General features: G+C 37.9%; 1 protein-coding gene across 2 annotated transcripts in view; it reads right to left on the bottom strand.

Moving 5' to 3' along the window:
• USP9X (ubiquitin specific peptidase 9 X-linked) overlaps nt 1-23,556 on the bottom strand; it is a 126,982-nt gene that overhangs the window by 87,642 nt on the left and 15,784 nt on the right. For both annotated transcript variants that reach the window (XM_030834942.2, XM_030834941.2), the window contains exons 2-4: nt 8,315-8,568; nt 3,891-4,036; nt 1,642-1,721 (exon numbers count right to left, since the gene is read on the bottom strand). In XM_030834942.2, the coding sequence (XP_030690802.1) occupies nt 1,642-1,721; nt 3,891-4,036; nt 8,315-8,410 (322 nt within the window). In that variant the 5' untranslated portion in view covers nt 8,411-8,568. The remainder of the gene's footprint in view (nt 1-1,641; nt 1,722-3,890; nt 4,037-8,314; nt 8,569-23,556) is intronic.

A 23,556-nucleotide genomic window follows, 5' to 3' on the forward strand; every position in this document is an offset into this window, starting at 1 on the left:
CCTGGTGGCGCAGTGGTTAAGAATCCGCCTGCCAATGCTGGGGACACGGGTACAAGCCCTGGTCCGGGAAGATCCCACATGCCACAGAGCACCTAAGCTCGTGCGCCACAACTACTGAGCCCGCGCGCCTAGAGCCTGTGCTCCGCAACAAGAGGAGCCAACCCAATGAAGCCCACACACCGCAATGAAGAGTAGCCCCGGCTTGCCGCAACTAGAGAAAGCCCGCGTGCAGCAATGAAGACCCAACGCAGACAAAAATAAATAAAATAAATTTTTTTTAAAAAACGACGTTTCTTAACTATTTTTAAAATCTCATTTTGGTTGTACATTATCCATTTGACATCAAATACTATTCTACTATTCTACAGAAGAGTTTCACCGATTAAAGATAAATTATCATCTTCCGTATTAGTCTCTTCCACTGGCTCAACATCTATGCTTCTTTATATCTTTCTTTTAATTTCACCTGATTTCAGAAAGGCAACAGAGCTACATGCCCCCAGACACACAAAATAACCTTTAACTCTTGATGACAAAATGAAAAGCCATTCAGTTTGAACATACGAGTATTATTTGATTTTGGCTGTACAACAGACATGACATTTAAGCCCAGTACTGTAGTTTAAAAAATCTGAACCTTGCTTAAAATTAAAATAAACCACGGTCCCAAAGAAATATGGGGAGGAGGAGGGGATTGCATTTCCAATGAATGTCAATGATATTAAATGAAATACCATTGTGTGTTTTTACCTATCACTGTACAGTCAGGACCTAAAACATGTCTAGGACAGAAGCCTTCAAAAATCTGCTGAATTGATGAATAAATGTGTAAATGAACAAAAGAAATCTGAGTGGTGAAAACAATGGTTATCTGATAATGCATTTTCATAGCTCATTAGATTGGTTTTCTAAGATTAGTAAGGTGTAACGACACGTTCCTTAAATGAAGGAGGGTAATTACTCTAAGACAAAGGAAATTTTACCCTTGCCGTGGAATGAGACAGACTTAAGCAAGGTACTAAAGACAATAATTTTTACAACATATAATTTCAATTGTGATGATTCCTATTGATAATTAGAACACATCCCTGGCTACCCTATTTCAGAAATTGAAATGTTATTGCTGTTTATTTTAATCTCCAATGCCTTAAAAATGAGTAGATATTACAATAGTAGCCCTTTGCTAAGAGAATTCAATTGCACCTAAAGAAAACTAGTCACTGAAAAAAATAATGATTAATTCCAAAATTAAGCTTTTACTTCTAGACAAGAATAACAGCATGACTCCTTTTAATTGGGTTACTTTTTAAAAAAAACACAGGACCTCATCTTTCAGGTCTTTTTTTCTTTTAGAGAAAATCCAAACCTTTTCTGTGTATTAAAGAATAATCAACACATAAGCTAAACAGTTTAAATATGAATATATACAAATTTTACGTATAACTTCAGAGAGTTCACAAATATCCTTGAAGGCTGTCCGAAGGATATGAACCCTTGCTCTAGGGACAAATCATAAGCCATAGCAAGAAAACTTAGTTAAATGTTCTAGTCTAGGAATACACAGAAAAAGTCTTCAGGCATGAAGTGAAACTATTAGCTAGTAGCATACATTATGGAAAGCGTAAGACCATTTAAACTTACCTTTTTTACTAAGATCAATAGCAGCTTCTAAAAGCACTTCTAATTCCCCTTTCGGCAAAACTGGAACCACCCATCGAGGCCTAAGAGTTTTAATAATATGAAAAGATGTTTATTGGTTGAACACTGAACGAGACACTATAAATGAGTTACTAATTACAATTATTCACTTAGCGCACCATGAAAATATTAAAATGAAACTAAAATATTAAAACCACAAGGTTGGCAGAACATCTGCTTTGTGGGACTAAGCATCATCTGTTGTCTCTACGAACAAAATTTTTTTAAGGAACTGTCAAACAAAAGATATAGCAATGAGAGAAGGGAAAATAAAATTATTTTAATAACACAGAATATAAAACTACTATAATAATCAAGTATCACTTAAATGGATACCTATTGTTAGAGTTCATAGGAAAGTGCTCTTTCAGGATTCAGGTTAAAGGAGACATGATGAACCTCTTAGTTGTCCATCCACTTCCTCACAAAGAAGAAAAAATCTAGGTGGCAAATGACTAATTTCTGCCTCAACTTTTCCTGAAGGTTAAGTTAGACATAGGTCTCCAAGTCTTTATGCCTCCACAGGCACCCTCCTCCCTCAAACAACGATGCAGCATACACCCAGGTGGTGCTTTCTCTGCTCCCAGTGCCAGCGGCCCAACCATCTGGGAGTCCATCCTCTTCCTACCCCTTCATCCCTCACTACCACCCAACTTACCCAGTGCTCCAAAAAACCCCATTTTGATAAAAAGTGCTCCATGACCACATAATCTATTAGAAACCAACGTATACCACCCTTTCTCATTGTTTTTATTTACATAAAAAAACATCACTTGTGTTTCTCTCCCCCTGCAGATTTGCTAACATGCAACTTTGCCCTTGAGTGAGCGTAAGAAGTACACTTTATCATCAGCAACCACCAGTCAAAAATTGAAAAGTAACAGTACAACTTTTTGCTATGATAACTCTGCTACAAAGAATGGGCAGGGACATTACAACTTTATACAACTGTTTGTTTGTTTGACTAATTCATTATATACCATTACTACAGGCATCCGCCAAAAGAATCACATTTAATGTGTTCTTTCAAATATACATTTAAAAACAATGAGTTAAATATATATTAATAGGAAAAATATTTAAAATAAATGAAGTGAGGAAAACAAGTTATAAAATGATATTATAGTAAGAATTCCATATTTGTACAGAAAGCAGCACATATGATAATAAACACAAAGACAACCTGGAAGAATGTACACCTTATTGTTAGTAGCAACTTTTGGTTGGGAGGTGTGTATCTACAGAGGAAATTACAAAGAACATTATTGACATAATATATTTCTATGTTTAACAAGATGTACTTACATTATATTACTTATGTAATCAGAATGTTTTTTTAAAAATGCAAAGGGTTTCTATTTCCCCTGACATTATATATGTAATGGTGTTAACTGATTTTTAAAAAGTAAACTTACTAAGGCAAGTAAGTGCCTATAAGTGTATTTTCCTTACTTTTCTTTTGGGGGGTTGGAGGGATGTGTCACACCTCCCTGGGACTCACTTGTTGAGCTCACAGCCTGGTGAAGACCACAGACATACAGGATGGTTCCCTGAAACGCTCTTCCCTTATCTTCTTTAAATCTTTTCCTTCCCATACACACAAGCTTAAACTTTCACACTCTCAGAGTCTTACTCCAAATAATCAAAGCATGGGGCGGGGAGGTGGGTGTGGGTGAGTGTTTGTACTATGAGTATGAAAATGTATACTCTGAACCACCCCCATGAGATGAAGATCAGGAGAAACAAATAGCTGAGATGGTTAAATGTCTCAAACTAATCAAGGGTTCACAAAGGGGCAGGCTCTGAGGAACTCAATCTTCTTATGACCTGGTTTACCTCAGGGCCATGCAAAAAGTATTAAAGTCATCCAGTAACCCACATGCTAATAAGAAAAAAAACGGGAAATCACACATACGGTTCTACTTCAGTAACACACCAGCTAGGGTGATCATCATTAAACTGAACACTTTATTGACACTGTTACTTCCTTTCATTTTTTAAATCCATTAAGAACCATGGGTTGCAAAGTACTTGGCAATGACTAAGATGTTAAGGCTATTTATGGAGGCAGTATGGTTACTGGGATATTCCTATCTACTCTTCCTCTTTTCTTAGTACTAATCACTGTGCTGAAATACTTTTGTTTTTCCTGTGTATGACACACATTAAAAAGCAAAACAAAATCAACTCACCTATTGATCATGTCATCCAACTTTGCCAGGTCAGTATGTGGAAATGCAGGTTCCTCATCTTCAAGCTGTGGTGGGGCATCAACTTGACCTTGTTCATCTGGGGGAGTTGCCGGGGAATTTTCATTGGAAGAATCAGGTGATGAAGTCTTAATTAAATTCAAACACCAACACAGATTAGGGGGAAATAATGTAAACTTTTAAAGAAGATATGATCATTGTAAGTTTATGATGTTTCAGGCAGTCTCTGTGCTACTATGCTTTAAAATAATTTCATTTAATCCTCAAGAGCCTAAGGAAGTATTCTTCTGCCACTTAACAGATGAAAAAAACAAACTCAGACAATAAGTAATTAGCCCTAGGTCACAGAGCTCCAATTCTGTGGTCAGGATCTGAATCCAGGTCTAATTCTAAAGTTTGAGTTCTTATCCACAGTGTATACTGCTTCTCCGCCTACATTTCCCATTATATGAGCCCTTCATGATAGAAATTATTGTATACATTTTACAGATTAAAAAGTTTCTGATATAACATTTATTTTTCATTCTGAAGAGAAAAAATAAATTTTATTCCACAATTCCCCTAGTCTCCAACTATTATCCAAATAATTATTAAAACTTCACTGTGGTTTCTAAATAAGTCACACCATTTTCAACTAATAAGGCTAATTTTATTCTTTCATTCTTCATTCTTTGTGCTTCTTTTCCTTTCCCCCCATACTTTAGCTGTGTACAATATTTCCACAATTAAGTGAAAGAACTTTTATGACCCTTATTAATTTTGAAAGCAGATAGTATTTTTCTCTTTCAAATTGAGACTAATCTAAATTTTAAGCTGACTTTTACTCGTATATTCTTGAATTTTCTACCTACTGTAGGTTGATGGCCCTTTTAAAGAAGGCCCCTTTCCCTATCATTTTAGCATTTATTGAACAGATGCATAAATAAGTACTTGTATTGAAGACAGGTGGGTATACCACCATTAATATATTCTACTTACAAAGTTTATATATGAACTCATAGAGCCAATTTGCAAGTAAATAGCAAACTTTTACTTAAGATGGCGAACACTACGCAGGTGCTATAGGGCTAGTTTCAAGGCAAAAATCTATAGAACAGAATTCAAGTTTTTTCAGAAGCCCAATAAAAATATTTGCATTTCAAGTATGTAACTTCGGAAGTCTGCTTCATTACTTTTTAAAAAGGCCCATTTCCCCTGGTATATATGTATTATATACATGCTCACAGAAATCCTAAAGACAAAAATAACAATTAAGATACCCGCAATACCACACCAACAGATAAGCACCAATGACATTTTCAGTTATTTCCTTGCAGTTTTTCTTCTATGTGACCCCCCCAAAATCCTGTCTATATACATGTATAAATTTTCAATAAAATTGGGATTATACTTGCTTAAGTCTGTGTCCTTTTCCATTCAACATTTGAGTATTTTCCCACATCATAAACAATCTTTTTTAAAGAGCTGATTAATGGCCACATAGTATTAATTAAACAAAATTAAGGGACATTTAGCATTCTGCAATTTTTATTGCTAACATAAAACAAAACTATACTGAATCTTTTATATATAAATCTTTGTGTTGAACTTCAATTTTTCCTTAGGACAGAACCCTGGAAATATACTTACTACAACAGTATAAATTATTTCTTTTAGGGCTACTGACATATATTTTACTAAATTCCATTCCAGAAAGTCTGCACCCTCCCATGAACATCTCCCAAGATTGTTCATCCCATAGGGCCTTTGCCAAGGCTGTTTCATTTATCACTTGGCTTTACTATTATATATACTAGAGCCTAAAATTCTCTCCTATGGGAACACTCTTTTAAAAACTATTATAGATTAAGTGAAAAATATGATTGGTTTTAGAAATTCCCTTTATGCCAATATGAAAAAGCATTTTCAAAGTAAGCCGTAAGTTGGGTAGTGGTTAATGCTATGGTTGCTTCCTCTTGGTCCAGTAAGTGTCAAATCTTCTGAAATAACTAAAATCCTAACATTAAAAAGTAGAGAATAAGAAAGTGAAAGAGGGATTCTACAGATAGTTAAGAATGCAATTTGTGGGAATTCCCTGGCGGTCCAGTGGTTAGGACTCCGTGCTCTCACTGAGGGCCCGGGTTCATTCCCTGGTTGGGGAACTAAGTTCCCACAAGCCAAGTGGCGCTCCCCCCACCAAAAGAATGCAATTTGTTTGTTCCTTTTTTTCTTTTAATTATCATTCATCCTCAAAAATGTAAAGAGCTATTTAAAGGAAGAGGACATAATGCAGATACATAATATTAAGCTGAGTATCACAAATCTAAGAGCTCTTAGAATTATCAAGTACACCTTAAAAATAAAAGTAAGGTTAGAGGTTTAATTTCTTTCTAAAGCCATGCAAACCACAAACACTGCAGAAGATGTTAAAAGTCCATGCAAGATGCAGGTATGAAACAGAAGAGAGCAAGATACTGGAACTCAAGCTACAAGCTCCTGGTTTAAAAATATAAATCTCTGGCATCCAACACAAACTTTAGACTATGTTTAAAGAAACATGAGTACTGGCTAACAAATTTATGACACAGGAAAGACTTAACAACTCTGTCCAAGACTCGTGGCCATATACTTAAGTATTACATGTCCCAAAAGTGGGAACTGGAGAGGAAAAGGAATAAAGTTGACATTTATTTGGGGAAAAAAACCATTAAAACCTGACTTGCTCACTTCTCTAAAATGGCAGAGGGAGAGGATGAAAGGGGGGCGCAATACACGCGCACACGCGCGCGCACACACACACGCAGCTCTTTCCTATCATACCTGTAATAGAGAGAATACGTAATCTATAATAGCTGGACAATAAGAACTTAACCACAAATGACAAATGTAAGTACTCTACAATAACAGTACTTTTGCCTAAAAACTTATCCATACAGAATTCTACACAAACATGTACCAACTGTAAGCAGCAAATTTGTGATTCACATGCATGCACCTCAGCTACAAATTCACCTCTAAGTGCTGTTTGAGCCGCATATCACAAGTTTTAATGTTTGTCTTATGTGGTTTAATATGTCCCAGTATAAAATTACATACAATAGAAGGCTGAAAATTAATTATCTAAACTTACATTTCAAGAAATGAGAAAAACAGCAGCAATCCAAACCCAAAAGAAGTTAAGGGGACAAGAAATAAGAGTTAAAAGCATGTAAGTGGGGGCTTCCCTGGCGGCGCAGCGGTTGAGAGTCCGCCTGCTGATGCAGGGGACACGGGTTCGTGCCCCGGTCCGGGAAGATCCCACATGCCGCGGAGCGGCTGGGCCCGTGAGCCATGGCTGCTGAGCCTGCGTGTCCGGAGCCTGTGCTCCGCAACGGGAGACACCACAACAGTGAGAGGCCCGCGTACCACACACACACACACACAAAAAGGCATGTAAGTGGGAAGGGCGAAGAGAGTTAAAGCCAAAAATTAGTTTGGAGGAAGGTTTGATGCAATTGATAAATCCTTTAGGAAAGAGTAATCAGTAGAGAGAACACAAATTAGCAGTATCAGAGATGAAAAAGGAGATGCTACCACAGGCCCTAAGACATTAAAAAGATAATAAAAAAGGATATTATAAAGTTTTACTCCAATAATTTGACAATCTAGATGAAGTGGACAAATTCCTTGAAAAACACATTACCAAAATCCACCAGAAAAACAAAAAAATCAGAAAATTCCCCTATTTAAAAAAAAAAAGTTGGATCTGCAATTACAACCGTTCCAAAAATAAAGCCCCAGGCCAGATGGTTTCACCAGTAAAATCTAAATAATTAATGAAGAAATAACTGAAGTCTTATACAAATTCATCCAGAGAATAGAAGAAGAAAGAATATTATGAATTTTGAGGCCAGCATAAAAATCTAGATACCAAAATCTATTTTAAGCTCTTTGCAAACATTATTTCATTTGATCCTCTTAATGATCCTATGAAGTAGTTATACTATTATTATTCTTATTTTATAGCTAAAAAACTGAGGTGTAAAGGTCATATAATTTACCCAAAGTCATAAAGCTAGCATGGTGTAAAGCTAAAATTTGAACACAAGCAATATGACTTGAGTCCATACTCTAACCATAGGCTACATCAAATGATTTAATGCTTTGCTCTGGAACTGACACAGGGCTTCAATACTTGATTTTAATGATTACTGATAGTGTAAGACACCAGGAAAAAAAAAAAAGCGGCGGGGGGGGGGAGACCTGCATACCCAAGCATCACCATCTATAGCCCTTGAGTTTCTTGTTACTATGTAAGACCTATGTTTATATTTCTTAAAATAACAGTTTTATGGTTACTTCACAAATTATTCAGAACATGCTCCATTATTTAATATCCCATAATAGACACACCAATGTAGCTTTAACTAGTATCTTAAACATCCTACCTGATTCTGTTGGAGGGGGGGCTGAGACTGTCCATCAGGAGCCTGGCCCTGGCTGTCATTCCCTCCCACTGGAGAGCCACGAGTCGTGGCTGTCATACTCGACACAGGGCAGATCTTTGCAATTTTGTCTGCTTATGTAGTTGTCTTGAAAAAAGAAATTATAGTCCACTTATAGAAGATGAAGTACCAGCATTTGTCAGTCTTAAAAAGCTCCAATTCAAGAATAAACCATCTTGCAGAGACCATTGCATAACCTACAAGTAGAAGAAAAAAAGCACATTGTTTTAGACATAAAAAACATGAACTAAGGAATTGTTCGAACTTAATATTACCAGTGACTCTAGTCAGGAGAAAGTGGCTATATAAATGAGAGAGAGGACAAAGCTGAAAAGTTTCATCAATACTATATTTAACTTAATAAACTGATAATAGTACATCAGCAGTTATGTCAAGAAAACATACAAGTATAGCCTTATAATATTTCAGTTTCTTCCTGGGATTCCAAAGACATTATCAAGGTATTCACTTAGTTGTCATTTCAATTCAATTATGGAGTGGCAAAACTGTCTTCAATTTGCCAATGCCTTGAATATACACATTCCTACAATGTATTTAAGACATAAACCAAGTAATAAAATCTGATTGTTAACTGTATACTACTCCTCCAATACGACCTATTTTGTCAAATGACCTTGACTCTCCCCTTTTGGGAAGGTTTTGGCCACAGGCACTCCCAGAGCCATGACAGGGCTACAGACCCAAACTGTTTAACAATGGAATTCCTCTTTGCAGAAATCTAGCAAAGGTGTATAGAGGAATACCACCAAACCCTCAATTCTATATTCTTAGCTGTGTAGTAAAATCATCCAAAGTGCTTTTAAAAACACTGACGTCCAAACCCCTCTCCAGATTGAATAAATTACAATATTCGGGAGTTAAGCCTAGGCATCAGTACTTTTCAAAAAATCTCCCCCATGACTGATTCTAATGTACCACGAGATTGAGAACCTCAGCTGACTGATTTATAGATCTTTGGTTATAAGGCAACCACACTTCCATTTAGTCCATGGTATTTACTTCAAGCTTAAATATAATCACTTAACCCAGAGATGGTGTTCTAACAAGATTTTGTTTCACTTATCAAATTGGCATAATAAAAAGCTTAAGACTGATAACATCGGGTACTGGGGAGGCTAAAAACAGAAAAATCTTTAATACATAAAGTGGAAAAACAATTAAAAGATAACATGGTTGAACACCCTCGCTTTCACTTTTGTTTTCCATTTTTATACAACCTACATACACTAACAAAAAATTTTATGTGAAGTAGACAATTTTAAAACCCAGAAAAACCCACCTATCAAAATCTTCAGCCACTTTGTGTTGGCTGGCAAATTGTTTAAATTTTTTTTTTCTTACCACTCAAAGTATCAGCTAACCAATTCAACTTCATTCTCTCTACTTCAAATTTGCTCCAATCTCTTTCTTTTGATCCCACTGCTCATGATCCCCAATGAATGATGCTCCCTCAATCTTTTCCCGGAAACCTTGTTCTTAGCCTATAAATATGCTTGAATCTTTGTTACTGAAATGAAAAATCACCAACCTCTGTCCTTCCCTTTCCCCCCAAATCTTAAAAAGAATGCCTCTGCTTCTCCCTTCCCTTTCACTCCTTCCACTCTCTCATCATCTAGCTGTATCTAAACTATCAAAACTGTTTTAAGCCACTGGGTCTTAAGTGAGGTCTATGGATGGGTTTGAGGATTAACTCCCCTAAAATTACATGCAAAGCTTTGTAAATATGTACATTTGGGGGTGGGGGAGGTCTGCTTCACAGATCATCAATGCTCTACTAATTGACAATTAACTGATAATCAAATGACTGCCCCTTGCCGTTCACCCTGTTTGCCCTCTTCTTAGCGTTAGCCACAACTGGCGGCCAGTACCCCCACCTCCCTTCTTGAAGCTCTGAGCTTTCTTGGCTTATACAATCCTGGACTCAAGTTTCCTTTCCTTTCTACTTCTTTTCAAAGGGGAGGGTAGAGAATAGTAGGTAGTAGTGATGTCAGTGACAAATACAGTTTTCAACACTGAAACAGAGGTGAAAACCTCCACTAGACGACTGACTCTGTAAGTCAGGAATTGAAAGAGAACTTGGGGGTCTTGAACAGAACGTTAATGTTCACAAGAGTGGGAGACGGATTCATTAGCATCATCTGGGAGCCCCCCGAATACACACCTCCTTCTGAAAGTGAGGGGGTCACAATCTTGGGGGGTGGGAAGAAATAGCATAATATATTCTCAAGTGTTGGGCAAGTTGGGGAGGGGGGACGAAACCCTGAGGCACACCAAAATTAAAGTGGTGTTTTTAAGGTAAATCCTTACACTTTACATAGAAAGTGGCATTTTCCTATAAATTAGAAAACCACAGCTCTAAGAGGTGACTTGACCAAAGCACAGATAGAAAGCAAGTCTAAAAAATTAATTCTATTACTTTGTCCACTAAACCAATCCTATCGCTCTTCAAAAATTATTTCCGGGAAGCAACCCAAGGATGAATGGATAAACAACATTTGGTATATACATACAATGTAATAGTATTTAGTGTTAAAAAGGAAGGAAATTCTGACTTGGATGAACCTTGAGGATGTAATGCTAAGTGAAATAAACCAGTCACAAAGGGGCAAATATTCCATGACTCCATTTATATGAGGTACCTACAGTCAGAGAAGGAAAGTAGAAGGGTGGTTACCAGGGGTTGGGAAGAGCAGGAAATGGGGAATTATTGTTTAATGGGTACAGAGTTGCAGTTTGGGAAGATGAAAAGTTCTGGAGATGGATGGTGGTGATGGTTGCACAATGTTAATGCACTTAATGCCACCGAACTATACCTAATAATGGTTAAAATTGAAAATTGTTTATATATTTTTCCCACAATAAAAAACATACACACACACACACGGCACTAACTGCTCTCTTGCTTTGCACTCTTTAACATTAGATTATTTGAGTTAAAACATCTTAAAGTCATATTCTCGTGTTGTTTTGTTTATGCTCAACATTGTTCCATCTATATGCATCCCAATAACTCTCCATCCATAGACAAATCAAAAATATCTGGCAAAAGTCAGAGGACAAATTATTCTAGACAAAAGCATTCTGTGGATAACTAAGGGACTGTCCCTTTCAACAAAATAACATTAAAGTAAATGGAAAAGGTGGCAGTCTGAATGAAACCTCTCCCCAAACAAAATACCTTTCTCTCAGACCACAGAACTAAATCACCTTCTGCTTCTTGCAAAGTATTCCATTGGCAAAGCCTCAAGCTGCTTGCCATCCATATCCCTTATATACTCTCACCTTTCTGTCTCTTGGTTTCTCAGTTTCTTCTACCTCTAAGTTCCCCATATTTCTAGATTTCCAACGCAGCTGGGAAGGTACAGCAGGTCTCAGGATAGCATACTCTGCTCTATTCTGCTGTTTTTAACAGTCATCTCTACCATCACATAAGAATTGGATACTTTTTCCTTAATGTGCTAGGCTGAGAGATTAAGAGCAAGACAGAGAATGGAGCAAGTAAAAATAACTTCTGGATTCAAACATAACTCTTGTTCAAAATCTCACCTCTGCCACTTACAAGCTGCCCTATCTTAAAGGCCAGTAACAACTACTCTAATTTTCCAGGTCTTTAAAACTGAAACAATGCTACCCACAAAAATGCCATGAGGGGACTTCCCTGGCAGTCCAGTGGTTAAGCCTCCAAGCTCCCAATGCAGGGGGCACGGGTTCGATCCCTTGCTGGGGAACTAAGATCCCACGTGCTGCACAGTGCAGCCAAAAAACAAAAACAGAAGTTAAACAGATAAATTTTACATTATGTACATTTTACCACCCAAAAAGGGGGAGAACAGATAACAAGTGTTGGCGAGGATGTGGAGAAAGTGGGACCTTCATACACTGTTAGCAAGAATGCAAAATGGTACAGCACCTTTGAAAAACAGTTTGGCAATTTCTCAAAAAGTTAAACATAGAATTAACAAATGACCCAGTCATTCCACTCCTATGTATATATTCAAGAGAAATCACATACGTCCACACCAAAAACATGTACACAAATGTTTATAGCAGCATTAATCATACTAGCCAAAATGTGCAAACAACCCAAATGTCCATCAACCAATGAATGAACAAAATGTGGTGTATCCATACAAAAGAATATTTTTCAGTCATAAAAGAAATACAGTTCTGATACATGCTACAACATGGATAAGCCTTGAAAACACCATGCTAAGTGAATTAAACCAGATACAAAAGGACAAATACTGTATGGTTCCACTTATATGAATATCCAGAATAGGCAAATTCATAGACAGAAAGTAGAGGTTACCAGGGGCTGGGGGAAAAGGAAGATGAAGAATTACTGGATAACAGTTACAAAATTTCTGCTTGGGGTGATGAACAAGTTTTGGAAATAGTTGTGATGGTTGTACAACACTGTGAATGCAAATAATGCCACTAAATCGTACACTTAAAATGGTTAAAGTAGCAAGTTTTGTGATATATATATATTTCAACACAATTTAAAAAAATTATTGATAGGACAAAAACATTGAATTGTACACTTTAAATGGATGAATTGTATGGTATGTGAATGTCTCAATAAATCTGTTAAAAGAATATTAACAAAAAACACAGTGGAAAAAATGATTAAAAGGAATTAAAATACATTAGAAAACATTCACTTAAGGCAAAAGAAATCAGTAACGGAAGAAGAAAGGAAGAAAAAAGCCATGAGATATAGAAAACAAAGTAAAATGGCAAATGTAAATCCACCTATATCAATAATGACATTAAACGTGAATGGTTCATAAAATCCAATCAAAACACAGAGATAGACTGGATTTAAAAAGAAAGATCCAGGGACTTCCCTGGTGGTCTAGTGGGTAAGACTCTGCATTCCCAATCCAGGGGGGGCCTGGGTTCAACCCCTGGTGGGGGAACTAGATCCCACATGCATGCCACAACTAAGAGTCCACATGCCACAACTAAAAGAAGATCTCACATGTCACAATGAAGATCCCACGTGCCACAACTAAGACCCAGTGTAGCCGAAATAAATAAATTTTTTTTTTAAAGAAAAAAAGAAAGATCCAACCACATGCTGTCAACTGGAGACAGATTTTGGGTTCAAGGATATAAACTGGTTGAAAGTAAAAGGATGGAAAAATATCCATCATGCAAAACAGCAACCATAAGAAAGCTGGAGTGGCTATATGTTTATCAGGAAAAAAAGACTGTAAGACGAAAAAATATTACTAAAGGTAAAGAGGAACATTTTACAATAATAAAAGGGTCCATTCATGAAGAAAATATGACAATTTTATATATATATACACACACACACACACACAACCTAACAGAGCCTCAAAACATATGAAGCAAAAAATGACAGAGGAGCGAGAAACAGACAATTCAACAATAATAGTTAAAAGATTTCAGGGCCTTCCCTGGCAGTCCAGTGGTTAAGACACTGCACTCCCACTGCAGGGGGCACGGGTTCGATCCCTGGTTGGGGAACTAAGATCCCACAGGCTGCACGGTGCGGGCCAAGAAAAAGAGAAGACTTCAACTCCCCACTTTCAATAATGGATAAAACTAAGCAGAAGATCACCAAGTAAACAGAAAACTTTAACAACTATACACCAACTAGATCATACAGACATCTATAGAACACTCTACCCAACAGCAAGAATATACAGTCTTCTTGAGTACACATGAACATCCTCCAGGACTGACCATATGCTAGGCTGCAAATTAAGTCTCAATAAACTTAAGGGATTGAAAGTTAAGTATATTCTTTGAACACAGTGGAATGAAATTAGAATTCATCCAAAGGAAATTTCACAAGCATGTGAAAATTAAATAGATATATTTTGCCATGGTAATCATTTAAATCACTTACTAGCTCCTCAGTTGATTTTCCTGGTATAAAATCCTGCCATCTACAAATAATAAAAATTCTGAATTCTCCTTAAAGATAAAACTAAGGGGGGCTTCCCTGGTGGGGCAGTGGTTGAGAGTCCGCCTGCCGATGCAGGGGACATGGGTTCGTGCCCCGGTCTGGGAAGATCCCACGTGCCGTGGAGCGGCCGGGCCCGTGAGCCATGGCCACTGAGCCTGCGAATCCGGAGCCTGTGCTCCGCAACGGGAAAGGCCACAACACTGAGAGGCCCGCGTACCGCAAAAAAACAAAAACAAAAACAAAAAAAAACTAAGGTAAGATGTTGTCACTGAAATATATCGTAACACTATTTCTTTTCTTGCTTAATGTTAAAAACTTCGGCACACAAAAAGGTCAGACTAAAATAGCTTCACAGCACTTACCTTAAGAAACAAAACAAGTCCTCACAATCACTATTTTTAAAAACTGTCCAGCCCTACAAACAACAGGCATCCAAACATATTCACCCAAAACATCAATGAAAACTTAGAAAGTGATGGAAACATCAATAGTCATAAGTACAAACTATATTTAATCTATTTCAAATCAATGATATGAAGAGATGGGGAGGGGAAGAGAGAAATGAGGAAAACGGTATAGAATTACAGTAGAAAAAGAACGAACCAAAAAGGAAATGAGAGAAGCAATTAGGAGTGACAAACAGTTAACATCTATTGAGCAGTCACCATGTGCCAGGTACCATTTAAAAGTTTTCATCTATTAACTCACTTAATACTCAATCTCAAAAGGTAAGTACTCATTATTACCATTTTACAGACAAAAAACTGAGGTACATAAAGATAATCTGACTAAAATGAAGTAACTAATAGGGGACAAAGCTAGCAAATCAAATTTCAAATCTAGATACCTTGGTACCAACCGTTCTGCTTATCCCCTTGCTATGCTACATTGCTCTTTCTATTTCAGTGCTATAGGAGGAGAGACCATAGAGGGGAGAAACAGAGGTACTTCATCAATCCTATTAAGTGTGTTAGTCAACCACTCTTGTTAAAGATCTCAAACTTATTTTGCCAGATGCAGTGTGGTACACAAAACCAATTTTCTAACCAGAAATATATGAACTTAAATTTCTACTCTAGAACTTAACTGTGTGACCTTAGGCAAAGTTCCCAAACCTCTTTGGGACTTAGTCTCCTCACCTGAGGATACAAGGCTATGGTTGTTGATTAAATGAGGTAATGATTATCTTTAAATGTCAGACAGAGCTGTCCAGTTAAGTATTAGTTCTCTTTCCTCTCAAATAACATTCCACTGGAGGGGAGACACTTTAAAGACAACTATTTGTAATTTAGTACTGAGGATGGAACATGTGTGAGGGTTTTGGAGTGAAAAAAGACTTGGTAAATATGAAGTCTGTTCTGCTACAAAACATGTACAGGCATACCTTGGAGATACTGTGGGTTCAGTTCCAGACCACCACAATAAAGCAAATATCACAAAGCGAGTCACACGAAGTTTTTGGTTTCCCAGTACACATAAAAATTATGTTTACAGTATACTGTAGTCTATTAAGTGTGCAACAGCATCATGTCTAAAAACACAATGTACATACCTTAATTCAAAAATACTTTATTGCTAAAAATGCTAACCATCACCTTAGCCTTCAGCAAGTCATAATCTTCTCGCAACAGTAACAAAGATCACTGATCACAGATGACTGTAACAAATATAATAATGAAAAAGCTTCAAATATTGTGAGAATTACCAAAATCTGGCAGAGACACAAAGTGAGCAAATGATGTTGGAAAAATGGCAACAGACTTGCTCGATGCAAGGTGTCCACAAACCTCCAATTTGCAAAAAACACATTATCTGCCAAGAGCATTAAGCGAAACGTGATAAAGTAAGGTATACCTGTAGTTTTGTAATGGTATTTAGCTCACTGGCAAACAAACAAAAAAATGGCTAGCTCACTGGCCAGTAAACACACCTGCAAATCATGTTACTTCATAAGCAATTTCCCCCTCAACACATGAATGTTTTGTACCAAGTAACAGCAGCTGAATGCAGCATGAGTGTTGGGGATAAAGGTCTGGACCAGATAGCCATCACCCTACATTTTTCTTGGCTCAGTCTGGCCGCATGCTCTGTCTTGTAAGTATGTATACTGTTCCTCCTGACCTTCGTGCATTTGAATTTTATTTCAGTCTTGTGTCCCTAACTCAGTAACCTCAACCATTCCCTATATGGAAGGGTTCTATTAGGTTACCTTAAAAAAGAAGAAGAAAAAAAAAGTCCTACATTTACCATAATTTGTCAGGAGTTTAGGATCTTTTAAACTGTGCTGTTTATTTTATTGAAATTCTTATTGTTTTTGTTAGTGCTCTAATTACAAAGTTACATAGCTTCTGAGTGATCAGTTTGCTCTCAATCCTGTTTCCCCCATAAGCCCTGTTACTTTTTGGTGCATGATTTTTGCAGAACATGAGGCTTTTCAGCCATTGAAATATAACAGATATACCTATAACAGATCATATTTAATCTCCAAGTATCTTCTTCTCTCTTTCAAGGTGGCTAATACCTTCAGAGATTGCTGGGAAGCTTCAACGGAAGAATGTATGTGAAGTGCCATGTACACAGAACGCACACAACAAATAATAGATATTCTAACAAGTGCTGGTTTTTTCTCCCTTGAAATGCTAATTAGATTACTATGTACGCTCAACAATTCTTATTCCCAGGCGCCCTATGATCTCCAAATCAGTCCAGAGGAAAAGTATTCTCCCAATTATAAATTACCAGGATTCTATGCTCCTGACATACATATTATACTTGCACAGGTTGAACTTTAAAATGAATGAACAGCCTCAACAGTTATATTAATATAGCTGCTTTTATTATTCTGTTACATTAACACAGAATCCTACCATATCTCAAAAGTTTGCCCTACTTTTTAAAAACTTTCAACTCAAATCTTACCATCTGTAAGACAATTCACAGCACAGCGTTCGTATCAGAATTTGTGCTGGCTCTAAAGAAAACGTGACAATAGGAAGACTAAAGAAACCAGTAGGGACTTCCCTGGTGGCGCAGTGGTTAAGAATCCGCTTGCCAATGCAGGGGACACGGGTTCGAGCCCTGCTCCAGGAAGATCCCACATGCCGTGGAGCAACTAATAAGCCCGTGCACCACAATTATTGAGCCCGCGCTCTAGAGCCCGAGAGCCACAACTACTGAAGCCTGTGTGCCTAGAGCCCGTGCTCCGCAACAAGAGAAGCCACAGCAATGAGAAGCCTGCGCACCGCAACAAAGAGTAGCCCCCGCTCGCCGCAACTAGAGAAAGCCCGCACACAGCAACGAAGACCCAACACAGCCAAAAATTAATTTAAAAAATAAAAAGAAACCAGTAACAAAGAGACATCAAAATTATGCAGTGCTACACAGTAAGTAAACTAATTATCTGTTGAGTAAAAGAATGGACAAATGAACCACCCTTTTAGGTAGAAATATAAGTATATTTTTCATTCAATAAATAGGGAAATAACCTGGTAAATATGGAATTGGAGTCCTGGTTCCAGTCATCTGACTCCAAGCACCAGGTTTCTATCAACAGTATACTAAGCTGGCTCAAGTTTGCCAAACCTGGTTCTACCTTAACAGCATTTTAAAAACTTAAATTACTTTCTATTTTAATGCTGCTTAAATATGTGCATAAATGAAATCAGAATTCAACTCCTTATGCTTATTGCTCTTCTACAAATTTGCAAACTAAATACAAACAGAACTATTAATATTAATAATATGTGACAGATGGCAGCATACTGCTGACTGCTAAGGCATAGGTTCCTTTGAGTTTTGCACAGCTAACCTACTACTATCATGTACCATGTGGGAAACACAGCTTTCCTACTTGAATTACTACATCACTCTGTACACGTGGTTTGCCATGACATCATTTTTCCTTCACACCAACACATCATTTTTGTGTTAAGTCTGCTTCTGTTGCTCTCATCTGACAAATTAAATTGTACAACTGAGCATCAACGTGTTAAAAACACAAAGCTAACATCAGTGGTTGAAATGGTGTGGCGGTTCCTGATTATGAGACAATCATCCAGGTACTCAAAAGCACATGTACTAACGTTTAAGAATATCATAAAATTGAAAAGACTTGTTTTAAAAAGAAAATACTTGTTCTAACTTGAGCACAAAAAGGGCACCAAAGAGATACTTTGAAGGCTAGAATCTTGCAGGCAATCAGGGAGAGGTGTTCAAAGACTATTAAGATTTGGAAATTAACTGCTCCAATTATAGGAAATTCTACATTTAAATCTTCCCTTTAAAGGTTTTTGGTTACAACACTGTGAAGCTCATTGCTATCAGCAAGAAGGTCTTTTACTGAGTCTAAAGTCTATTTCCCTTGTCACTGATACCTATAGCTTATAGTTCTGCCCACAGAAACAAAAGTTAATATTCACCACTTTCTAAATTACAATCCTTCAAAATACTGAGATTTATAGTGTACACACACCCAGGTCACTTTTCAAGAAAAGATATACTTTTACTTAAATATTCCTTTATTTACTAAATCTTTACAAAGGGTGCAAGGTCTCAATAAATTCTAGTCCCTAAACAAAGCAACCTACTCATAAAATCGAGCAACACTGACTTAAAATATTAGACACAGTCACATACCAAATGTCACAGAAGGTATGCCTACTTATCAGTCTACTCTTTGTTAAAGGACAGATTAAGATAAACTCAGTTATTTATTAATAGCTCTTACCAATCTTTATCAAAGTTAGTTAACACTTTTAGAAGTTAACTAATCCAATCATGAAATGCTGATCCAACACATTGAAAAGAGAGACTTCATTTCATTTAGTCAATATTTTAAGCAAGGCAGACACATTATTGATAATTACCATTTTCAATGTGCATCCAGTAGGTACTCTTTTTGCCTGAAACTTCCACAATGAGATTGAATCACAAATGTAAAGAATTTGAAAAGGAAACCAAGAATTTGAAAGTCCTTCTAGTCGTTGAAGGAATGTTTGAAGTTACATATTATAGTTTTTAAACTATGTTTGAAGTTACATATTATAGTTTTAAAATAAGTCTTGAAATATAATTCACATACTATATAAAACACTCTAAGTGTACCATTCAACTGCTTTTAGTTTATTCAGAGTGGTACAGCTATCACCACAATCAATTTTAGAATATTTTCATCACCCCAAAAAGAAACCCCATGGTAGCACAGTGGTTCAAAGTCCGCCTGCCGATGCAGGGGACACAGGTTCGTGCCCTGGTCCGGGAAGATCCCACATGCCGCGGAGCGGCTGGGCCCGTGAGCCATGGCCGCTGAGCCTGCGCGTCCGGAGCCTGTGCTCCGCAACCAGAGAGGCCACAACAGTGAGAGGCCCGCGTACCGCAAAAAAAAAAAAAAAAAGAAAGAAAAGAAACCCCATACCTATTAGCAGCAATCATTCCCCCTTCCCTCCTCCCTCACCCCCAGCCCCAAGCTAATCTACTTTTTGTCTTTATAGATTTGCCTATTCTGAACACTTCATATAAATGGTATCATACAACATGGAGTCTTTTATGACTGTCTTCTTTCACTTAGCATGACTATCTTCAAGGCTCATCCAAATTGTACCATGTATCAGTACACTTCATTTCTCTTTATAGTTGAAAAATATTCCATTGAATGGTACACATTTTATTTAGGCATTCATTAGTTGGACATTTACATTATTCTGCAATATGATTTTATATATGCAGACTCCATTAAGAGAAATGTATGAAAAAAAGCTATCCTTCCAACTCTGTATGTCTGTGTACAATTAATCCTAAAGGTTCAAAATAACACTACAGTATACCATGAAGGCTGATGCTCAAATCAAAAGTGAAAGCTATATGAAGTTACTGAAAATGAAAACATTAAAAACTTTGAATGTGGTATTATAGGGACTTCCCTGGTGACACAGTGGTTAAGAAACCGCCTGCCAAAGCAGGGGACACACGTTCGAGCCCTGGTCCGGGAAGATCCCACATGCTGTGGAGCAACTAAGCCCCTCACAACGAAAAGTAGCTCCCACTCACCAACGCAACTAGAGAAAGCCGCAACTAGAGAAAGCCGCAACTAGAGAAAGCCGGCGCAGCAACGAAGACTGGAGGGAGGGAGAGAGGGAGGGAGGGAGGGAGGGAGGGAAAGGAAATAAACTGTTTTTTTTAAAATGTGGTATACAAAATATAAAACTAAAACATTCTAATTCAATTATGGCACCCCCCTTAGTATATTGAGACACTACTAAAAAAAAAAAGAGGCCAGACGTCAGCAGTATTTTTGACAGATCACAAATGAAATGAGAAGCAGAAGTGCTAAAGGCAAGGGAACCTCGTTTTTAAAATGGGAGAGCTGCACGCTAAGGTCCCTTTAGCTATGTTTTATGAAAAAGCAGTTAATGTCTACGTGCTGTTGGCAACTGCAAGGCAAAAGAAGGCCGAATTAATAACAAGGGGAAAATACTAACAGAACTCATTTACTCAGACATTATACAGGGTAGTGGTTAATAAGAGTACAGAATGAAGATAAACTGCCTCAGTCTGAATTCCTGTTCTGCCACTTACTAGGTGTCCAAGCTGGACAAGTTCCTTAACATCTATATCTTGTTTTCCTTAAATATAAAATGAGGAAAATAGCAGCTACCTTTTCAAGACTGCTGTAAGAACATAAAGAATTTATGCATATATAATATATATAGGCACTGAGTATTAGCTATTGCTACGAGAGGTTTACAAAGTAGAATACAAGAATATCTAAGAACTAAATTAAAAACCTATAATTTACAACACAGAAGGGCAATGTGAGCACCAAGGAAAAACATCTAAATTAAACTGGAATATATTAAAATATTTAAGATGAAATCCTGCCTGGGATTTGCTTTAAAACGGAGTGGGTACATAAAAAGAAAAGCCATGAATTGAAGCCAGTTGATGGGAGTTTATCTACATCTATGTACGTTTGATTTTTCCTTAATAAAAAGTTTGGGAAGGTGGGAAAATAAATTAGTTGAGAGTAGAGAATATCTACAAAAGCTTCTTAGAAGAACGATATCTGAGCTGCATCTTACAGAATAAAGATGAGTAGTACGCCAAGTAAATGTGTGTAGGGATGGAGCAAAAAAGGCATAAGAAACAGTACGGAATAGCCTAATGCAGTCAATGTGACAGTAGTTCAAAATAACAGAAGACCAGCACCAATTACCAAGTAAGGTTGATGGTATGCATAACTGGGTGGCATCCATAACCTTGGCTCTCCCACCTCTGGTATTGTAATTATTTTTTTGGGGGGAGGGGGGTGCCGCACTGCATGTGGGATCTTAGACCTTAGTTCCCTGACCAGGGACTGAACCCGTGTCCCCTGGAGTGGAAGCAAGGAGTCTTAACCACTGGACCGCCAGGGAAGTCCCTAAGTGTAAAATTTTAACAAAGAAAATTTGGCCTAGGGGCTTCCCTGGTGGTGCAATGGTTGAGAATCTGCCTGCCAATGCAGGGGACACGGGTTTGAGCCCTGGTCCGGGAAGATCCCACATGTCGCGGAGCAACTGGGCCCGTGTGCCACAACTACTGAGCCTGTGCTCTAGAGCCTTCGAACCACAACTACTGAAGCCCGCGTGCCTAGAGCCCGTGCTCCACAACAAGAGAGGCCACTGCAATGAGAGGCCTGCGCACCACAACGAAGAGTAACCCCCCGTGGGCCGCAGCTAGAGAAAGCCCACGCACAGCAACAAAGACCCAATGCAGCTAAAAATAAATAAATTTATAAATTTATACATACATATTAAAAAAATTGGCCTATACAAAAAGTTCACTGGTGGTAAAACATATGCAATCTTATTTAAACAAATCAGATATTCTTAAGGGTGTTCAATAGTTATCTCTATCCTTGCCCATCCCTTAAAGCATGTTTATATAGGTGAAATCTGGTTAAATAATTAAAGGTAGGGTAAAAAAAAAATCTATGCAAACCTGTTTATCTTGGTGACATTATAGAATACCGATTCTGCACCAGACCCTGAAGAGATAGAACAGTAAACAACACTGTTTCTGCCCTTAAGGAATTCACCTGTCTAGCCCCCTCACTACCAAAGGAACAGAATAGCAAGTATATTCTTTAAAATGTATTTCATAACCGTGAATTTCACACAAAAAAGAATGATAGCTAAGTTTAGAGACATTTGTTGGGATACATAAAAAAAGTCCTGGAGAGTGGAACGAATGTAGAATGGAATAAACTTCCTGGTTTATATCTTTTTTTTTTTTGGTGGTATGCGGGCCTCTCACTGTCGTGGCCTCTCCCGTTGCGGAGCACAGGCTCCGGACGCGCAGGCTCAGCGGCCGTGGCTCACGGGCCCAGCCACTCCCGGGTCCCCTGCATCGGCAGGCGGACTCTCAACCACTGCGCCACCAGGGAAGCCCTGGTTTATATCTTTTTTGATAATGAACGTGTTACTTTTTTTTTTTTACCTTTTGACCCACTTCACCCATTTCTCCCACTCCACCCCCTACCTCTGTCAATCACCAATCTGTTCTCTGTATCTATGAGCTTGGGTTGGTTTGTTTAAGATTCCACATACAAGAGAGATCATATTTGTCTTTATGTCTATGAAGTCCATCCATGTTGTCGCAAATGGCAAAATTTCATTCTTTTTCATGGCCGAGTAACATATACACACATACCACAATCTCTTTATCCATTCATCTATCAATGGACACTTAGGTTGTTTTGGCTATTGTAAGTAATACTGCAATGAACATGGGCGTGCATATGTCTTTTCAAGTTAGTGTTTTCCCTTTCTTAGGACAAACACCAGAAGTGGAATTGATAGATCATACCAGTTTCTTTCTTTCTTTTTAAAAATTTATTTATTTTATTTATTTATTTTTGGCTGCGTTGGGTCTTCGTTGCTGCGTGTGGGCTTCCTCTAGTTGTGGCAAGCAGGCGCTACTCTTCGTTGTAGCGTGCAGGCTTCTCATTTCAGTGGCTTTTCTTGTTGCAGAGCATGGGCTCTAGGCACGCAGGCTTCAGTAGATGCGGCACGCGGACCCAGTAGTTGTGGCTTGCAGACTCTAGAGCGCAGGCTCAGTAGTTGTGGCACACGGGCTTAGTTGCTCCGCGGCATGTGGGATCTTCCCAGACCTGGGCTCAAACCCGTGTCCCCTGCATTGGCAGGCGGATTCTTAACCACTGTGCCATCAGGGAAGCCCTATAGCT

Source organism: Globicephala melas, chromosome X, assembly GCF_963455315.2.
Source record: "Globicephala melas chromosome X, mGloMel1.2, whole genome shotgun sequence".
In the NCBI taxonomy this organism is placed as follows: Eukaryota; Metazoa; Chordata; class Mammalia; order Artiodactyla; family Delphinidae; genus Globicephala; species Globicephala melas.